Raw genomic sequence first — 13,190 nt, forward strand, 5'->3', positions numbered from 1 at the left:
GTCCATACTGGTTCAACTAACTGGCTCAGCTTGGATTCCTGTTCGTTGACAGTTCTGCTAAAGTGAAACATCTGGATGTCTGGTCTAGCTTTAATGGACAGCAGGTACAGTGTTGGACTACTGACAGAGGAAAAATTCTGACAATTCCAGTATCAGGTCAAACCACTCTGTCTATTGAATAAAGCCAATTAAGGTGTCAGTGTCCCTGTGAGAGGCTGTGGAGGCCCCAGTTTACCTGAGTTAAAGAAAAATGTTGCATCCCAGGATCATACATCAGATACTAAATGAACCTAACAAGGCAGAAATAGTACACACATTAGAAACCAATGAAGCACTTATAAGTGGGATTCTCTGAGTTGCTAGATTGAAAATCCAGTTCAGCAGCCTTGGCTGGACTCAATGTCAGTAGGACAGAGTGTTATCATTTTACTGGTCCTGCGCTCATGCCAACCCAAGCTCACACCGGCCCCCTTTCTTCAATTTGCCTTGAACACAGGACAGTTAACAAGGATTCACTACTCTTAAGAGTTGAACCCATCTGATTGGTAAGGAAGAACTGAGGCAATGCAACATGTCTTGGGGCCCTTGGACAGTCCTGCCTAGCAGTCCTAAACCTTGGTCCTTTGCCAGGCGGGGTTTCTTTTTTTCTGGGAAAAATGGTCATGGCTGACTGCCACTAGAAGAGCAGGGTTCTTCCCAATGTGGTACTGTAGTTACATCCTAACAAGAGAACAAAAATGTGAGATGCTATAGTCCTCACGACCTCACCTTGTGTCAAGATTTTTCTATGCTTGCTTCTTTATAATCTTGCTGCTGGAAATGGAGGCAGCATCTCAGGGCAGCCCGTGAAAGGGAAAGTGGCAGCTGTTCATCACCCCTGCTGGTCATCTCAGGTGTTTATGATGGAAGCAGAAACCAGCCCATGGAAGTTGGAGCGGGCAGTGCACCTCTAGTACTGCTTATATTTTTTGAAACATTCAAGGAAAGAAGCTTGAGGTGAGAACCGAAAACCCACGCAGTTAGCTGACTAATTATTACAGTCTCAAGTCAAAAATTAAAAGGGACTTTGGTGATTAAACCCTTGACTCTTGGAGTTCTAAACCTTTCACTCACTGCCTATAAAATGAACCAATTAATAAATTAAGGTCCTGGGAATGAAGGAGACACCCTCTGATCACTGGCCAAGAATTCCCCTAGGAGACTCTCCCCAACTTTTCCAAGCATAAAACACTCAAGCTACCAAGGCAAATCCTGGGACGTGAATCACAGGGACAAGTGAGACAATACATGAGCAAGAGTGTGTCTAGAACCCTCGACAGGCCAAACTTTAGAATGGGCTTTCCTTGCCAGAGGCTCAATTACAGCCAGCGGCTATAACCTTCAGGAGGGCAGGGGGCTAAAGAATGTGCAGGTGCTCCAATTTTGTCCTCCTGTCCACAACTATAGGAATTCCTGTATGAAGAGGCACAGAGGAAAGCTAGAAATCAAACCTGTGTCCTTTATTCCACCGAGTAGGCATACCCATGGGCCACATCCTGTCTCAACAGACTGCTGGAAGGTTCCCTGGGCCCGAGGGACATGACTACCTGGGCTGCGCTCTCCAGACAGATGGTAGGGGTGGGCAGCAGCGAAAGGCTGAACATTGAGGCAGAGACCCCCCAGCACTGAAGGGGAATGGAGAGTGAGGAAGTAGGACCACAGTGGAAGGGGCAGCGAGGGGCCTTGAAGGACCTAAGCTGAGCATTTTGAGGTGAGAGGCCTTTCCACCCAGGCCTCCATGTCCACTGACAGCCACACCCAGGGTGTGGGTAGAGGCGAAGCTGCTGCCACCCACTGAGGTGCTATATTCTTCTGGGTTCTTCCGGAGGTCCCTTTCTTTTTTCTGCTGCGGCTGAAGTCTGGGAATCATTTGTCTGAAGAAGGCAGAAACCACTTGCTGGAGTCCCACCTTTTTGGAGGTGAGCTGTTTGAGGCTTCAGGAATGACAAAGAAGGAAGTGGAGAGCAGGAGACAAGAGAGGAGGCAAGAGAGGCTACCAGCCCGAGGACAGAGGCTGGGAGCTCGGTGCAATCGGGCAGAGCAGTGCTCGGTGGAATCGCAGGTAGGAGGCTGAGATACCCCCGGGCTCAGCTGCTGCCAAAGTGGAAGAACTGAGGCGCAGGCAGCCAACCACTCGCCTAGGAGACAGAACTTAGGCACCACGTAACAAAGACTCCCATGCAGAACTGCCACCCTCTCCCCGCCAGCAGTCTCAGATGGTCTGCTCCGGACAGAACCCAGCAGCCAGGGAGGCAGGGCCTACTGCTGGGATAGCATGGCAAATGCCCAGTCCAAGAAGGCCACTGTGGTGTCCTGTAGGCAGAGCCAGGTCCGGTGGGCAGCCTCACTGAGCTGTGTCTTCACGCAGTCCCAGGTCACCCCACCTCTGGGAGGAAAGCAGAACATTTGTGGAGGTTGGAAAGCAGTGATGTGCAGCTGTGTCAAGTCACAGGGCTGTAGCTCACACTCACAACCCGCATCCCAAAGTGGCCAAGGGAGGAGCAGGGGCCAGGGCAGAGCGAGAGACTCAACAGAGGAGCCTTGTCCCTGGAGAAAGGGCGTGTGGCCACGGGCCTCCTGCTGGTGCCCTGGGCAAGGGTCTCACCTGCACGCCTCATGGCAGTGCTCCTGGACGCGGGCCAGGGCCTCAAGCAGCATGTGCCACGTGGGCAGCAGGACGCTCTGGTAAAGAAACAGGAGCAGCTCCCTCAGAGAATGGAGCAGCTGGTTCAGGGCATCAGGGAGCTGGATCTGTAGCTGGACCGCGGAGAATGGACGGGATTAGAGTGGCCAGGGAATGCAGTCCACACGGGGCTGCACCTTCCCAAGAACTCAGCCCCTGGCGAGAGCAGCCTTCTCTGACCTCCCTGGCTCTGGCTTACCCTCTGGGAAAGGCTGGTGAGGCTGTCACCCAACCAGGCAAGGTGGGAGGCACAGTGGGCAGAAAGGAAGCTGACTGTGGCATTGGTGTGGGCCCAGGCCAGCTGCAAGCTGGGCCTCACCATGGTCAGCAAGTGGGAGCCCCAGGCCGGCAATGTCTCCTCCAGCCAGCTGTAGGAGAAGACACAGGGAGGAAGGAGGTCTCTGAGTTTTCCCAGGCAATTTGGCCCAAGAACAGCTGGGGCAAAGGAGGCCTTGGGAAAGGAAAACCACCATCACTTCCCACTGATTGTCAATGCCTGAACACGCAAGCCCTCTCTCTCCCAGCCCACCCCTCCCCAGGAGGTGCTCACCTGTAGCCTTGCAGGCTGTAGGAGTAGATCTTGGTACATGCTTGTTGGACAGCAGGCAAGACACCAGATGAATGAAGCAACCGGCCAGAAAGGGAGGCTGAGAAAAGGGGGCCTCGGGTGAGCTGGGAGGTGAGCGGGGAAGGGACCGGAGAGACAGACACTACAGGCCCCAGAGCAGACCCAGTGAGGGATGGGGCAGAACTCAGTGTGCTCCTGGGGCTGCAGAGCTGCCTCCAGTCTGCTCTGGAGCACACACGGAGGGAGGATGCAGGCCAGGGGAGCAAGAAGGGTGCAGCCAGGTGGAGCCCTGGGCTTAGGCGTCAAGAAGCCTCAGGTTTGAGGGTCGGCCCTTCTATTTCCTAGCTGTATTTTAGCTAATTGGTAAATCTTTCTGAGCCTCAATTTCCTCAGAAGTTAAAAAACAAGATAACATCTACTTAAATGAGACCATGAATATGCAAGCATTTCTATACTGCAAAGCACCTGTCTGATCTGAGGTGTGACAGAAACATGTCGGAAAAGTGTTTGTTCTGGATTGTGTTGGGGGCGGGGAGTGCTACATCCAGCTCTGTGTCCCCATAGAGAGCCCCAGGCTATCTCCCTTGCCTGCCAATCCCTGCTTACCCTGGAAAGAGCTGTGTGACCACAAGTCATGGCACAGGAAACCTATGGCAAAGACCAGCACCAACATGAGTAGCCGCGTCCAGGGCAGCCAGAAGCCCCGTGCCTGCTGCAACAGACTCTAGGAGAAGGGGTAGGGAGCAGTGGTCAGAAGGGAGAGGGGCTGCTCCTTGCCTCGTAAGGCAGGCCTCGAGCTAGGCCTTCCAGAGAGAGGATCAGGCCCTCACATTACCCAGGAGGTAGTGCGGGCTCCAGGGACAGGTGGGGCAGGAATGGGACACAGGCCCACCCCAGGGTGTGCTGAGACAGCGACGCAGAACAGCTTGTGGGGCTGGCGGAGGGCTGGGCGCTGGCACCTTGCAGGCCGCGTCACAGGCGATGACATCCTGGTTGCTGCAGCTGCCCTTCCCTAGCAGATCCTGGTTGGTAAGCTTGAAGGACTGAATGGTTTCTTGCAAAGACTTCTGTGTCTATAGGGTAAGAAAATTTAGGCTGAGGTCGTAAGATTTGGCCCAGGAGGGAACCCTGAGCCTCCATTCTGCTTCGTTTTCCATGCCAGATGTGCTAACAGAGCACCTTCTCAGAAAGGGGGACAGTGGCTGAGGGGTATGAACCCAGAACTCAGATGAGGCTCAGCCTGCCACGTCCTCCCAGCTCCTTACCTTCTTGGGAATCCGCTCCCAGGACCTGAGCAAGTGCTCCAGCAGCAGGCTGTGGGGAAAGCACAACCCCTTCCAATCAGGAGGCCCACTTGGCCCCTTCCATCCCCCTGTCCTCCACGAGGCCCCGCTCCTTCAGGCTGAAAGATATCCACCACCACCCCCGCCCCCGCAGAGGAGCAGCTTCCTAGAGGCCTCCCAGCAACGTTCCCACTGAACTTGAGGGGCATGAGCCTGAACAACAGTGACAAACGTCCCCCTTCTGCTTCTAGGACAGGGACACAGCAGGAGGCGTGCGTTAAGGCTTCTCTGTGTGCATCGGGGCAGGGGACCCGCCCACCCCCACCTGCCTGGACTGTGACGCGTGCTTGGGGTATAGCTGCCTCCAGACGCCGGTGCTGAAGGGGTCCACCGCCAGGCACTCGGTCAGGCTGCTCAGGAGCTGCACCGGGGACAGGACAAGGGAGACACTGCCGGGAGGTAATCCCTCTCTCCTAAGTGAGGCCCTCCGGGCAACACATCCACGCTAAAGGGTGGAGAAACTGTGCCCATACCCCAAAACTCTCCGAGAGGCTGTAAAGGGGGAGGCCAGGGCTCCTGAGCTCGAAGCTCACTTGTCTGCAAGGGGCAGGATATCAGAGACCGGCCAGACCTGAATGTGCCTCTTTTCAGCTCCGTTCTTCTGAGGGCAGAGCATAAGAGAGCCGGGCAGGCGGCTGTCAGGAGTGAGCTAAGGGGATGCCCAGAAAACGGGCTCCCTGAAGCAGGGCCTTTGTCAGCAGATAAGGACCTCTGTAGCAGACCCCTGGGAAGGAAAAAGGAGCCTCCCACCATTTCCTCACCTCTTTCTTCATCTCCGGAGGGCAGCTAGGGGTGGCTCTGGACAGGAAGGAGGGGAAGTAGGTATGCAGGGTGGATTCCGGCTTTGCCCCAAATGCCAGCACCTTCAGTCGCGGGTAGAGCTGACACAGCTGCTCCTGCAGGCTGTGGAGGGGGTTGAGAGGAGAGCCAGGCACAAGCTCTAAATGGATTTGTGCGCTGTGTCCCTTCTGCCTGCCTCAGAGCCCACACCCTGCCCAAGGCGGGCGGTCATGAAGGGCCTTGTGATGGTCCCGCATTTTTCTAGACTCGGAGACTTCTTGGAAAATCTGCTCAGAGTCATGGGTCCCCTCCCCAGGAAAATGCCCACATGCCAATCACATTTGAGGGCCCATATAATTCCAGGGGTTCAATGATCCCTTGTACTTGCAGGTTGATAATCTCAGATCTAGAGTGGCTGGAGGGGAAGGGACATATACTGTCCGCTCCTAACCCTCTGCTGGGATCCTTCACAGCAGGTGTGCCCCAGGGCAGCCTTACCTGGGAGTCAGGGAGTTGTTGGGCATATAGGCAAAGTCCAGAAGTGGGAATAAGTCCTTGGGGCCAATCATGCCAAAGCCCTTGGTGAGGTTGGGGTGCATCCTGTGGGGGAAGAAAGAAACAGGCTTGTTGGGGACCACCTGCCTGGGCCATGGACCCAGCTAAGAATAACATCTAAGAAAAAGGGCATACTCTCTACCGCATCCCCCTCCCCTTCCTGGCTCTCTCCCTTTCCTTCTTCACCATCACATTCTGAGTTGGGAGGAGCTGGTCCTGATTTTCCTCACATCTACGGAAACCAGGATCACAGCATGCCATTTTGCTGAAATAGCCACTGGAAAAGGCCCTGGGCCTCGGCCTCGCTGTTCCCTGCCGTTACTCACAGGAGCAGCCGATCCAGGTAGGCAATGGCGAAGGGAGACAGAGACTTGATGCCCAGCACAGGCAGCATGATCCCCAGCCACACTGCGGAGACAAAGGTCAGGGAGGAAGCCTCAGGCCTGGATCCACTGGGAACATTAAAGAGCAACTTCCTGGCCCCCAAACCTCCCTCTTCCTTCCTCACTTCCTCGTTACCTCTCAGTCCCTCGGTGAGATTGGCAAAACCTGCTTGACCCAGGGCCCACATGATGGTCAGACACTTTGCTGGTCGGCTCTGGTGGGACCTCAGCAGTTCCAGGAACTGAGGAGACCGGTGGGGGAGACAGGTTGGGATAGGGCAGAGCACCAGGAGCACCCCCAAAGCCAGGGAGGAAGAGAGGTGTCAACTGGGAGAGGAGGGACAGGCTGAGGGACAGTGCAGCACATGGTAGCGTGGTGGAGTGATTCAGAGCACAGGCTCCGGCACCAGGCTGTGGCCTTCACCCATACTTGCCACTTACTAGTTGACCAACTCTATGAAAGTTACTGAACCCCTCTGTGGCTCAATCTTCTCATCTACAAAATGGGAATAACAGCAGTACCTACCTCATATAATGTACAAAGTAGACACAGTAAGCGCTAACAGTGTTAGCTGTGATCATTTGTCTTACAGGACCTCCCACTATCCCTTAATTGGGTCTAACAGTGTAGATTCCACCCAGCCTCCCCAGTCCTAGCCTCCCGATGTCCCCACCACGACCCTGAGCTCACCTTGCCCAGGTTCATGGTGGCGATCTTGGGCTTGTCCTGCAGAATGGCCTGGATACAGATGCGGTAACCATGTAGTGACTCCCCTGGAGAGATATACATTCTCAGACCTACATATACTAATCAGCATCCCAAACCTGTAACCTCCCTTTTGACAGCTGAGAGCCCAGAACCCAGGCCCAGAGAGTCCTTACATCCTCCTCCTTTTCCAAAAGAGTGTTGAGGTTAGCACGTTTCTCTGCTGAAACGGAACCACCCAGCTACTCTCGAAGCAGGAAAAAGGGGGTAGGCTCCCCAGATGGGACTGGGCTATTCCTCACGGGCCCCTCTCACCTGGCGTCTTATCCAGCTCTTGTAGCATGGTGAATAGACAGTGGTCAAAAAAGAGCTCCAGAGACTCCGCTGCCTTCGCCAGTAGCCCTCGGATGATCCCACGCAGCTCCCGGCTCACCAGGCTGTAGGGATAATCTGCGGCCGACAGGCCTCATATGAGTGCTAGGACCAGAAGCCTCTGCCGGCTCTGAGAGCTCTGGTTTGCCCCCTGAGAACGGTAAGTGGACGCAGAGGTCACTGCACTGTGGCTGGCATCCTCCCTATTTCAAGGAGGTCCGGAAACTTTTAAGCCATGATGATTTGAGAACAGCTGAAATCACCCATGTAAATCAATGCAGTAGGGGGCATTGGGCTCAGTTACTAAGTAATGTGCTTACGCACAGCCCTTTCAGAATTTTCTTGAACTTGTCTCGAGAACTAACCGTGAGTATGCTGGCTTAGTGTGGGTTCACTTGGAGGTACTTGGAGCTTGTAGTTGAGATAGCTGGCCAGGTCCTTCAACCACACAGATGGGTTCCCAGAGAACACGCTTTGGCTCTTGTCCAGTTCCTTCTGCAGAGCTGCCAGGTCCAGCTGCCAGGGACACAGGCCCCTCATGGTGAGTTGTGGGTACAGAGTAATGGGGTAGAGGTGGGAAAATGGTTGAACTAGGTGGTGGTAGGAAGAACAAAGGGTTTCTGCTTTTAAACGAAAGTATGTGGAATGCCACACTTTTGCTGAATCCAGATCTTTAGGAAACAGAGAACATGACAGATGCAATTGCTGATCTCAAGGACTAATACTCTTGGGCCCTTCACATGTTCAAGGGGAAAAACAGAAGACTAGATGGAAAATGAAAGATCACTCCTTCCTTGTGGAGAGGCACCACAAGCCGTTTTTCTAAATCCTCCCTGTATCTCTGGATTTTCAAGGCTCTCCTCTCACTAATCTATGTTTCTCTATAAACGTATTTCCTTTCCATCCTAAGTGCAAACACTGTACCCCGTGGGGTTTCCATCCTTTCCTGAACGCCTCCTCTCAGCCAGCCATGTCCCACATTCCACAGGTCCCTCAGCCGCCTGTCGCCCTCCCGCTCCTCTCATTTTCTCTACTCCTCGAGTCCTCATTCTCGCCCTGCCTAAAGTCTAGACACACTCACAGCTTTCAGTGCCTCCTCCAGGCTGCGAAAGCGGCCCTGCTTCTGGTTCTGGTTGGTGAGCGTGGCCACCTTCTTAGTCTGCTTCTTGTTGCCCGGTTTCTTAGGCTCCACAGCAGGGGGTGGAACCTGCTCCTTATTCTGCCGCTTCATGATTTTCTCAAAGCCCCGTTCATACAGGGTGCTTGTCGTCTGGATTGGAGCTGGGGTAATGACAGGCAGAGAAAGGGGGGCAGCCCTGAGTCAGGAGGGCCTCACAGGAACAGTGGTCCCTTCCTCCACACTGTCACCTAATTCATCTCCAGGGAGGATCCTGCCTCAAAGCCCCTTCTTGCTGTCCTGCTTAAGGAGCAGGGCAGGGAGCGCTCCTGGCTGCTTCTTCAGTAATCACAGCTCGTGAGTTCATGGGCTCTTTCACAAAGATGAGGCGTTTCTTTATTAGGAAATCAGAGTATGTGAGAATCGGTGGCCGGGGGTGGGATACAGAGGGCTGGCTTCTTTGTTGAATGGCTACTAGTCTGGGAGGTCAGGATTTTTCCATCTTGGTTCTACCCCAGTTCCTTTTGGTTCAGATGTGACAACTCTATAATCAACAAGTGGCAAGCTTTCTCCACTCCTCCAGGAGGCTTTGAGGAAACCGGCACCACTTAGAATAATACTTGGTGGGTGTGGACAGTGCGTGGTGGGTCATTTCTCCCAGTGCAGGGCCTCGTGTGCGTCCCAGTCCCCACGCCCACCCCCGACCTGCTGGTTACTTAAGGCGGGGGCACCGTGTATGATGAACCAGGATGCCTCTTCGCACCCCTCGGACACCTGCCCGGAGAGGCCAGGCCAGGGCCCGGGAATAGCTGGTAGGGCGTATGTGCAGTCAGCTGAGCGTCCGAAGACCGGAATCCCGGTCCCCTCTGACATGTGATCCTGGACAAGGCATCTAACTTCGCTGGGCCTCAGTTTACTCATTTGAGAGGTAAGGACAGCGACTTCCCTCGCGCTGTCTACCTCCCGTGAGGCTCAAAATAGGCAACGCCAGGGTAGCGCCGGCTGAACTGGGAGGTTCCGATCGGCAGGAGAGCTCGAGCCTCCCGGAGCCCGGGGGTGTTTTGACCCTCTGGGCTCGGGTAGCTGCTCGCTACCACCCGCGGGGGCAGGCCCGGGGCTGGGCGGCGGCGGCAGGCGCGGCGGGCCGGGTGGGTACTCACGGGTCAGGTCGTACTTCCACACGCCGTTCGCCTCCCCGAGCGCCCGGCGGTCCCCTCCGCCGCCTTTACCACTGCCGCCAGCCCCAGGCCGCCGCCCCTTCTTCACCACCTCCCAGCGCCCCCCACCCGCCGTCCTGGCCGACATGGCTCCAACCCTCCCGCCACGGCCACCTCCCTGGGCTTTCCGGTCCGGCGCGGACGCGCAGCGCTCTGCCACGTCTCCTCGCAGGGCCTCACGGCGCGTGACGCCACCCGCAAGGCAGCCTGGGACTTGTAGTCTTTCATGTTTGCCTGGTTTTCCCACTCCAGGGGTCGGGTCGGCGTCGGGGCCTTTTCGCAGCAAAAAAACAGCCAGGCAAAGATGTTGAGATGAGAGGCTTTTGCATTCAGACAGCTTTTATTGAGCAAAATGTGAAGGCATTGGGTGACTTGGTGGAAATCTAAGTGTTTCTGTTTTTCTTTCCTTTCTAGTTGTGCAAGAAGGATGGAATGAAAATAGTTCTCCTCATCTCCCAGGAGAGTTTAAAGATTAAATGCTTCCTTCCTTGTAGGAAAGTGCTAGTTCTTCTGTTGCTAGTGATTAAACTTTGGGTTTAATGAGCTATAAAAATCTGTTCTGAAGGAACAAGGAAGAGGATGGAGCTTGAGGGAAGAGGCAGTATTTGGAAGGCAGGAAGTGGAGAGCGGAGAGTCCTTCTGGTAGGAGGCACAGAAAAGTCTGGGGCCCTGGTACAGCCAGCGCTGGGTTTCCCCTTCCAGGCAATGGGAAAGAAAAGACTCTGACTCCCACCACAAGAGTCACTCCCAAGTCCCAGATGTGGCAGGGAAGGGATCGAGAGCTGCAGACCCGGGGAACCACTCAAACAGGTTACCGCTCAGACATCCACTATTTCCCGAGGGCCTTCTGCCAGGCTTGTAGTATCACGTGAGACCTCAAAACTTGAAGCATCCCAGCAGGGGAGGATGAGCGAAGGTGAACTGGAAGGGGTCTATCACGATTAAGGAACTGTGCTATTTCACGTACACTCCTACATTTGAGGACGAGATTCACACCTGCCATACTGAGGAACAAGACAGGCAAGCCCTTATAGTAAGAACTGATAGAGTTCAGTTTCCCACAGGACGAATAGCTTCGGGAGTGATGAATTCCTTTAGGAAGGAGATTAGAGAAGGCTTCTTGAAGGAGATGGCTCTTGAGATGGGTCCTGAGGAATGGGCAAATTTTCATTGGCTGGGGATTAGGACAAGTGGAGAGAACAGGCCAGTTGTATGGATTTATTGATTTAAGCAGAGTCCTAGAGGTGGGACACAGCGAGGCAAGGCTGGGAGACTGGAAGTAGTTCAAATGTGACAGTGCTTAAGGGATTTTGGAGGGGATGCAGTTGGAAAGGGATCGGAGCCCATATGCCATGGGCCTTGCCTGCCAAATTCGGACTTTGCCCTCCAGACCCTGGGAAGCCAGTAGGAAAGTGGCACGTCTGCTTTTGGAAAGCTAAATGGGGATATGTGAAGGATGGGATTTGGTGGGGGAAAGGCAGGAAGGGGGATGTAACCGGCTCTTGCTGCCTCCTTCTGCCTGCCCTCCAGCCCCTTCAGGCCTGACCATAGCAGACTTTGCCTCTGAGATGCAGTGCTTTTGGCAAGGAACATACTTGAGCTGATGATTAATCAATTCATTTGTTTCAGATCATTGGTTTAGCTCTACTCAGACACTGTCTTCTCTTTGTTCTACCTTTTCTGTGTCACATGTATGGTCACAGAAGAGACACTGTTTTTGGAACAGAAAAAAAACAGGCTTTCCATAGAGGCAAAGAAGGGGGGTGCTCCATGGTGGAAATATATAGAAAGGGAGGGGCTTTATTTCCTATCTTTCCTTAGAATAGTCTGGCAGGTCATCTGTTGTAACTTGGCATCTAAGGGATAGAAGTCATTCACTTACTTATCCAGTAGCATTTCCAAAGCACCTTCTTCTCTACCTAAGCACCTAGCACAGTGCTAGGTGGAGCTAGAGGACACACCTCACTTGCTTGAGAGGAACTCGAAGCTTGTGTGGGAGACAACTATGTAAACAGAAAATTATGGTTCACCATCTTAAATGCTGCAGACATTGGGAAGGAGGCAGTGGCTTCACATCCTTGAGCTCTGGGTGTTCAAAGAGCAGCCTTAGACACTAGCCATGGAGGTGGGCTTAGGCAGGTACCCATGGGGTTTGACGGAAGAATCAAACGAGGAGGACGGGTGGGTGTCCAGTGTGGAGGCGAGAAGAAGAGTGAGCTCGCTGAAGCAGTTTGACCCACTGTATTAGTTTCCTATTGCTGCTGTAACAAATTGCCACAAACTTACTGGCTTAAAACAACACAAACTTCTAATCTTACAGTTCTGGAAGGGGAAGTCTGTCAGGGTCTCACTGGGCTAAATATGGTGTCTGCAGGGCAGTGGTCCATTGTGGAGGCTCTAGGGGAGAAGCTGTTTCCTTGCCTTTCCCAGCCTCTAGAGGCTGACCGAATTCCTTCGCTCATAGCTCCCTTCCATCTTCAAAGTCAGCAACAGCGGGTCAAGTCCTCCTCAGATTGCATCACTCTGACCTCCTGCCCCCTGCCCCAATTTTGTGGACCCTTGCAATTACACTGGGCCCACCTGGATAATCCAGGATACTCTCCCTATTTTAAGGTCAACTGATTAGCAATTTAATTCCATCTGCAGCTTAATTCCCCTTCACCATGTAACCTAACATATCCATAGGTCCTGGGGATTATGACGTGGACATCTCGGGGGGGAGGTGTTATTCTGTCTACCACACCCACTTAACCAGCAGGGTGAGGTCTCGGCCTGAAAATGAACACTGGGCAACGCAGAGAAACTACCTTATCCTTTTACTATATCTACCTGGAACGGTAGGGGGAAAAGCCTTTTAAACTTAGGCACAGGAATTAAAAATCATAATGATAAATAAATGCAGGCAGGGAACTTGTTGGAGAAGAAAAACAGAATAAGATCAGAAGTCTCTGTGCGTGGGGGTGGGAGTCAAATGGAGGAAGTGAAGTGAATGAGGAACGAAGAGACACGGTTTGCTTATTTCAGGCTTATAACTGGAGTCATCTGAGAAATGGTGGCAGTCTGGAAGGAGGGTCACGGAGCAGGGCCATGGAAGGAACACAATCCCCGTAGTATCTCAGGCATACTCGGGATGGCAAGGAAACAACTACCAGGGCTAGTCTGAAGCTAGAGGAACGTTCTGGAGGTCACACCTCTGTGGTCTTTGGGAATGAGCCCTGAACCCTGAGTCAGGAGGTCTCAATTCTAGTCTAGTTTTTTACCACCTTGAGCAAGTCATGTCACATGTTGTTCTCAGTCCTTTCATCAGTAAATGAGGGACTGTTCTAGATGGCAGCCAAGGCTCTGTTTGAATGGGCCCGGTATCCACATGCATTTCAACGCCCTCGGGGCCTCCAGGACACTGGTTATCATGGCCCTTGGCCGGCAC

General features: G+C 53.6%; 1 protein-coding gene across 1 annotated transcript; it reads right to left on the reverse strand.

Annotated features, from left to right (window-relative positions):
• Positions 1-1,478: 1,478 nt before the first annotated feature.
• Positions 1,479-9,892, reverse strand: TMEM214 (transmembrane protein 214). The gene is made up of 17 exons (XM_057557806.1): positions 9,707-9,892; positions 8,511-8,710; positions 7,795-7,945; positions 7,373-7,507; positions 7,043-7,125; positions 6,488-6,593; positions 6,295-6,376; positions 5,912-6,013; positions 5,395-5,536; positions 4,903-4,994; positions 4,556-4,604; positions 4,250-4,363; positions 3,897-4,014; positions 3,273-3,369; positions 2,922-3,090; positions 2,645-2,796; positions 1,479-2,425 (listed from the first exon to the last, which is right to left on the reverse strand). Exons 1-17 carry the CDS (start codon positions 9,849-9,851, stop codon positions 2,299-2,301), a joined length of 2,064 nt encoding a protein of 687 aa, XP_057413789.1. The 5' UTR covers positions 9,852-9,892; the 3' UTR covers positions 1,479-2,298.
• Positions 9,893-13,190: the final 3,298 nt, after the last annotated feature.

Source organism: Balaenoptera acutorostrata, chromosome 12 (assembly GCF_949987535.1).
Source record: "Balaenoptera acutorostrata chromosome 12, mBalAcu1.1, whole genome shotgun sequence".
In the NCBI taxonomy this organism is placed as follows: Eukaryota; Metazoa; Chordata; class Mammalia; order Artiodactyla; family Balaenopteridae; genus Balaenoptera; species Balaenoptera acutorostrata.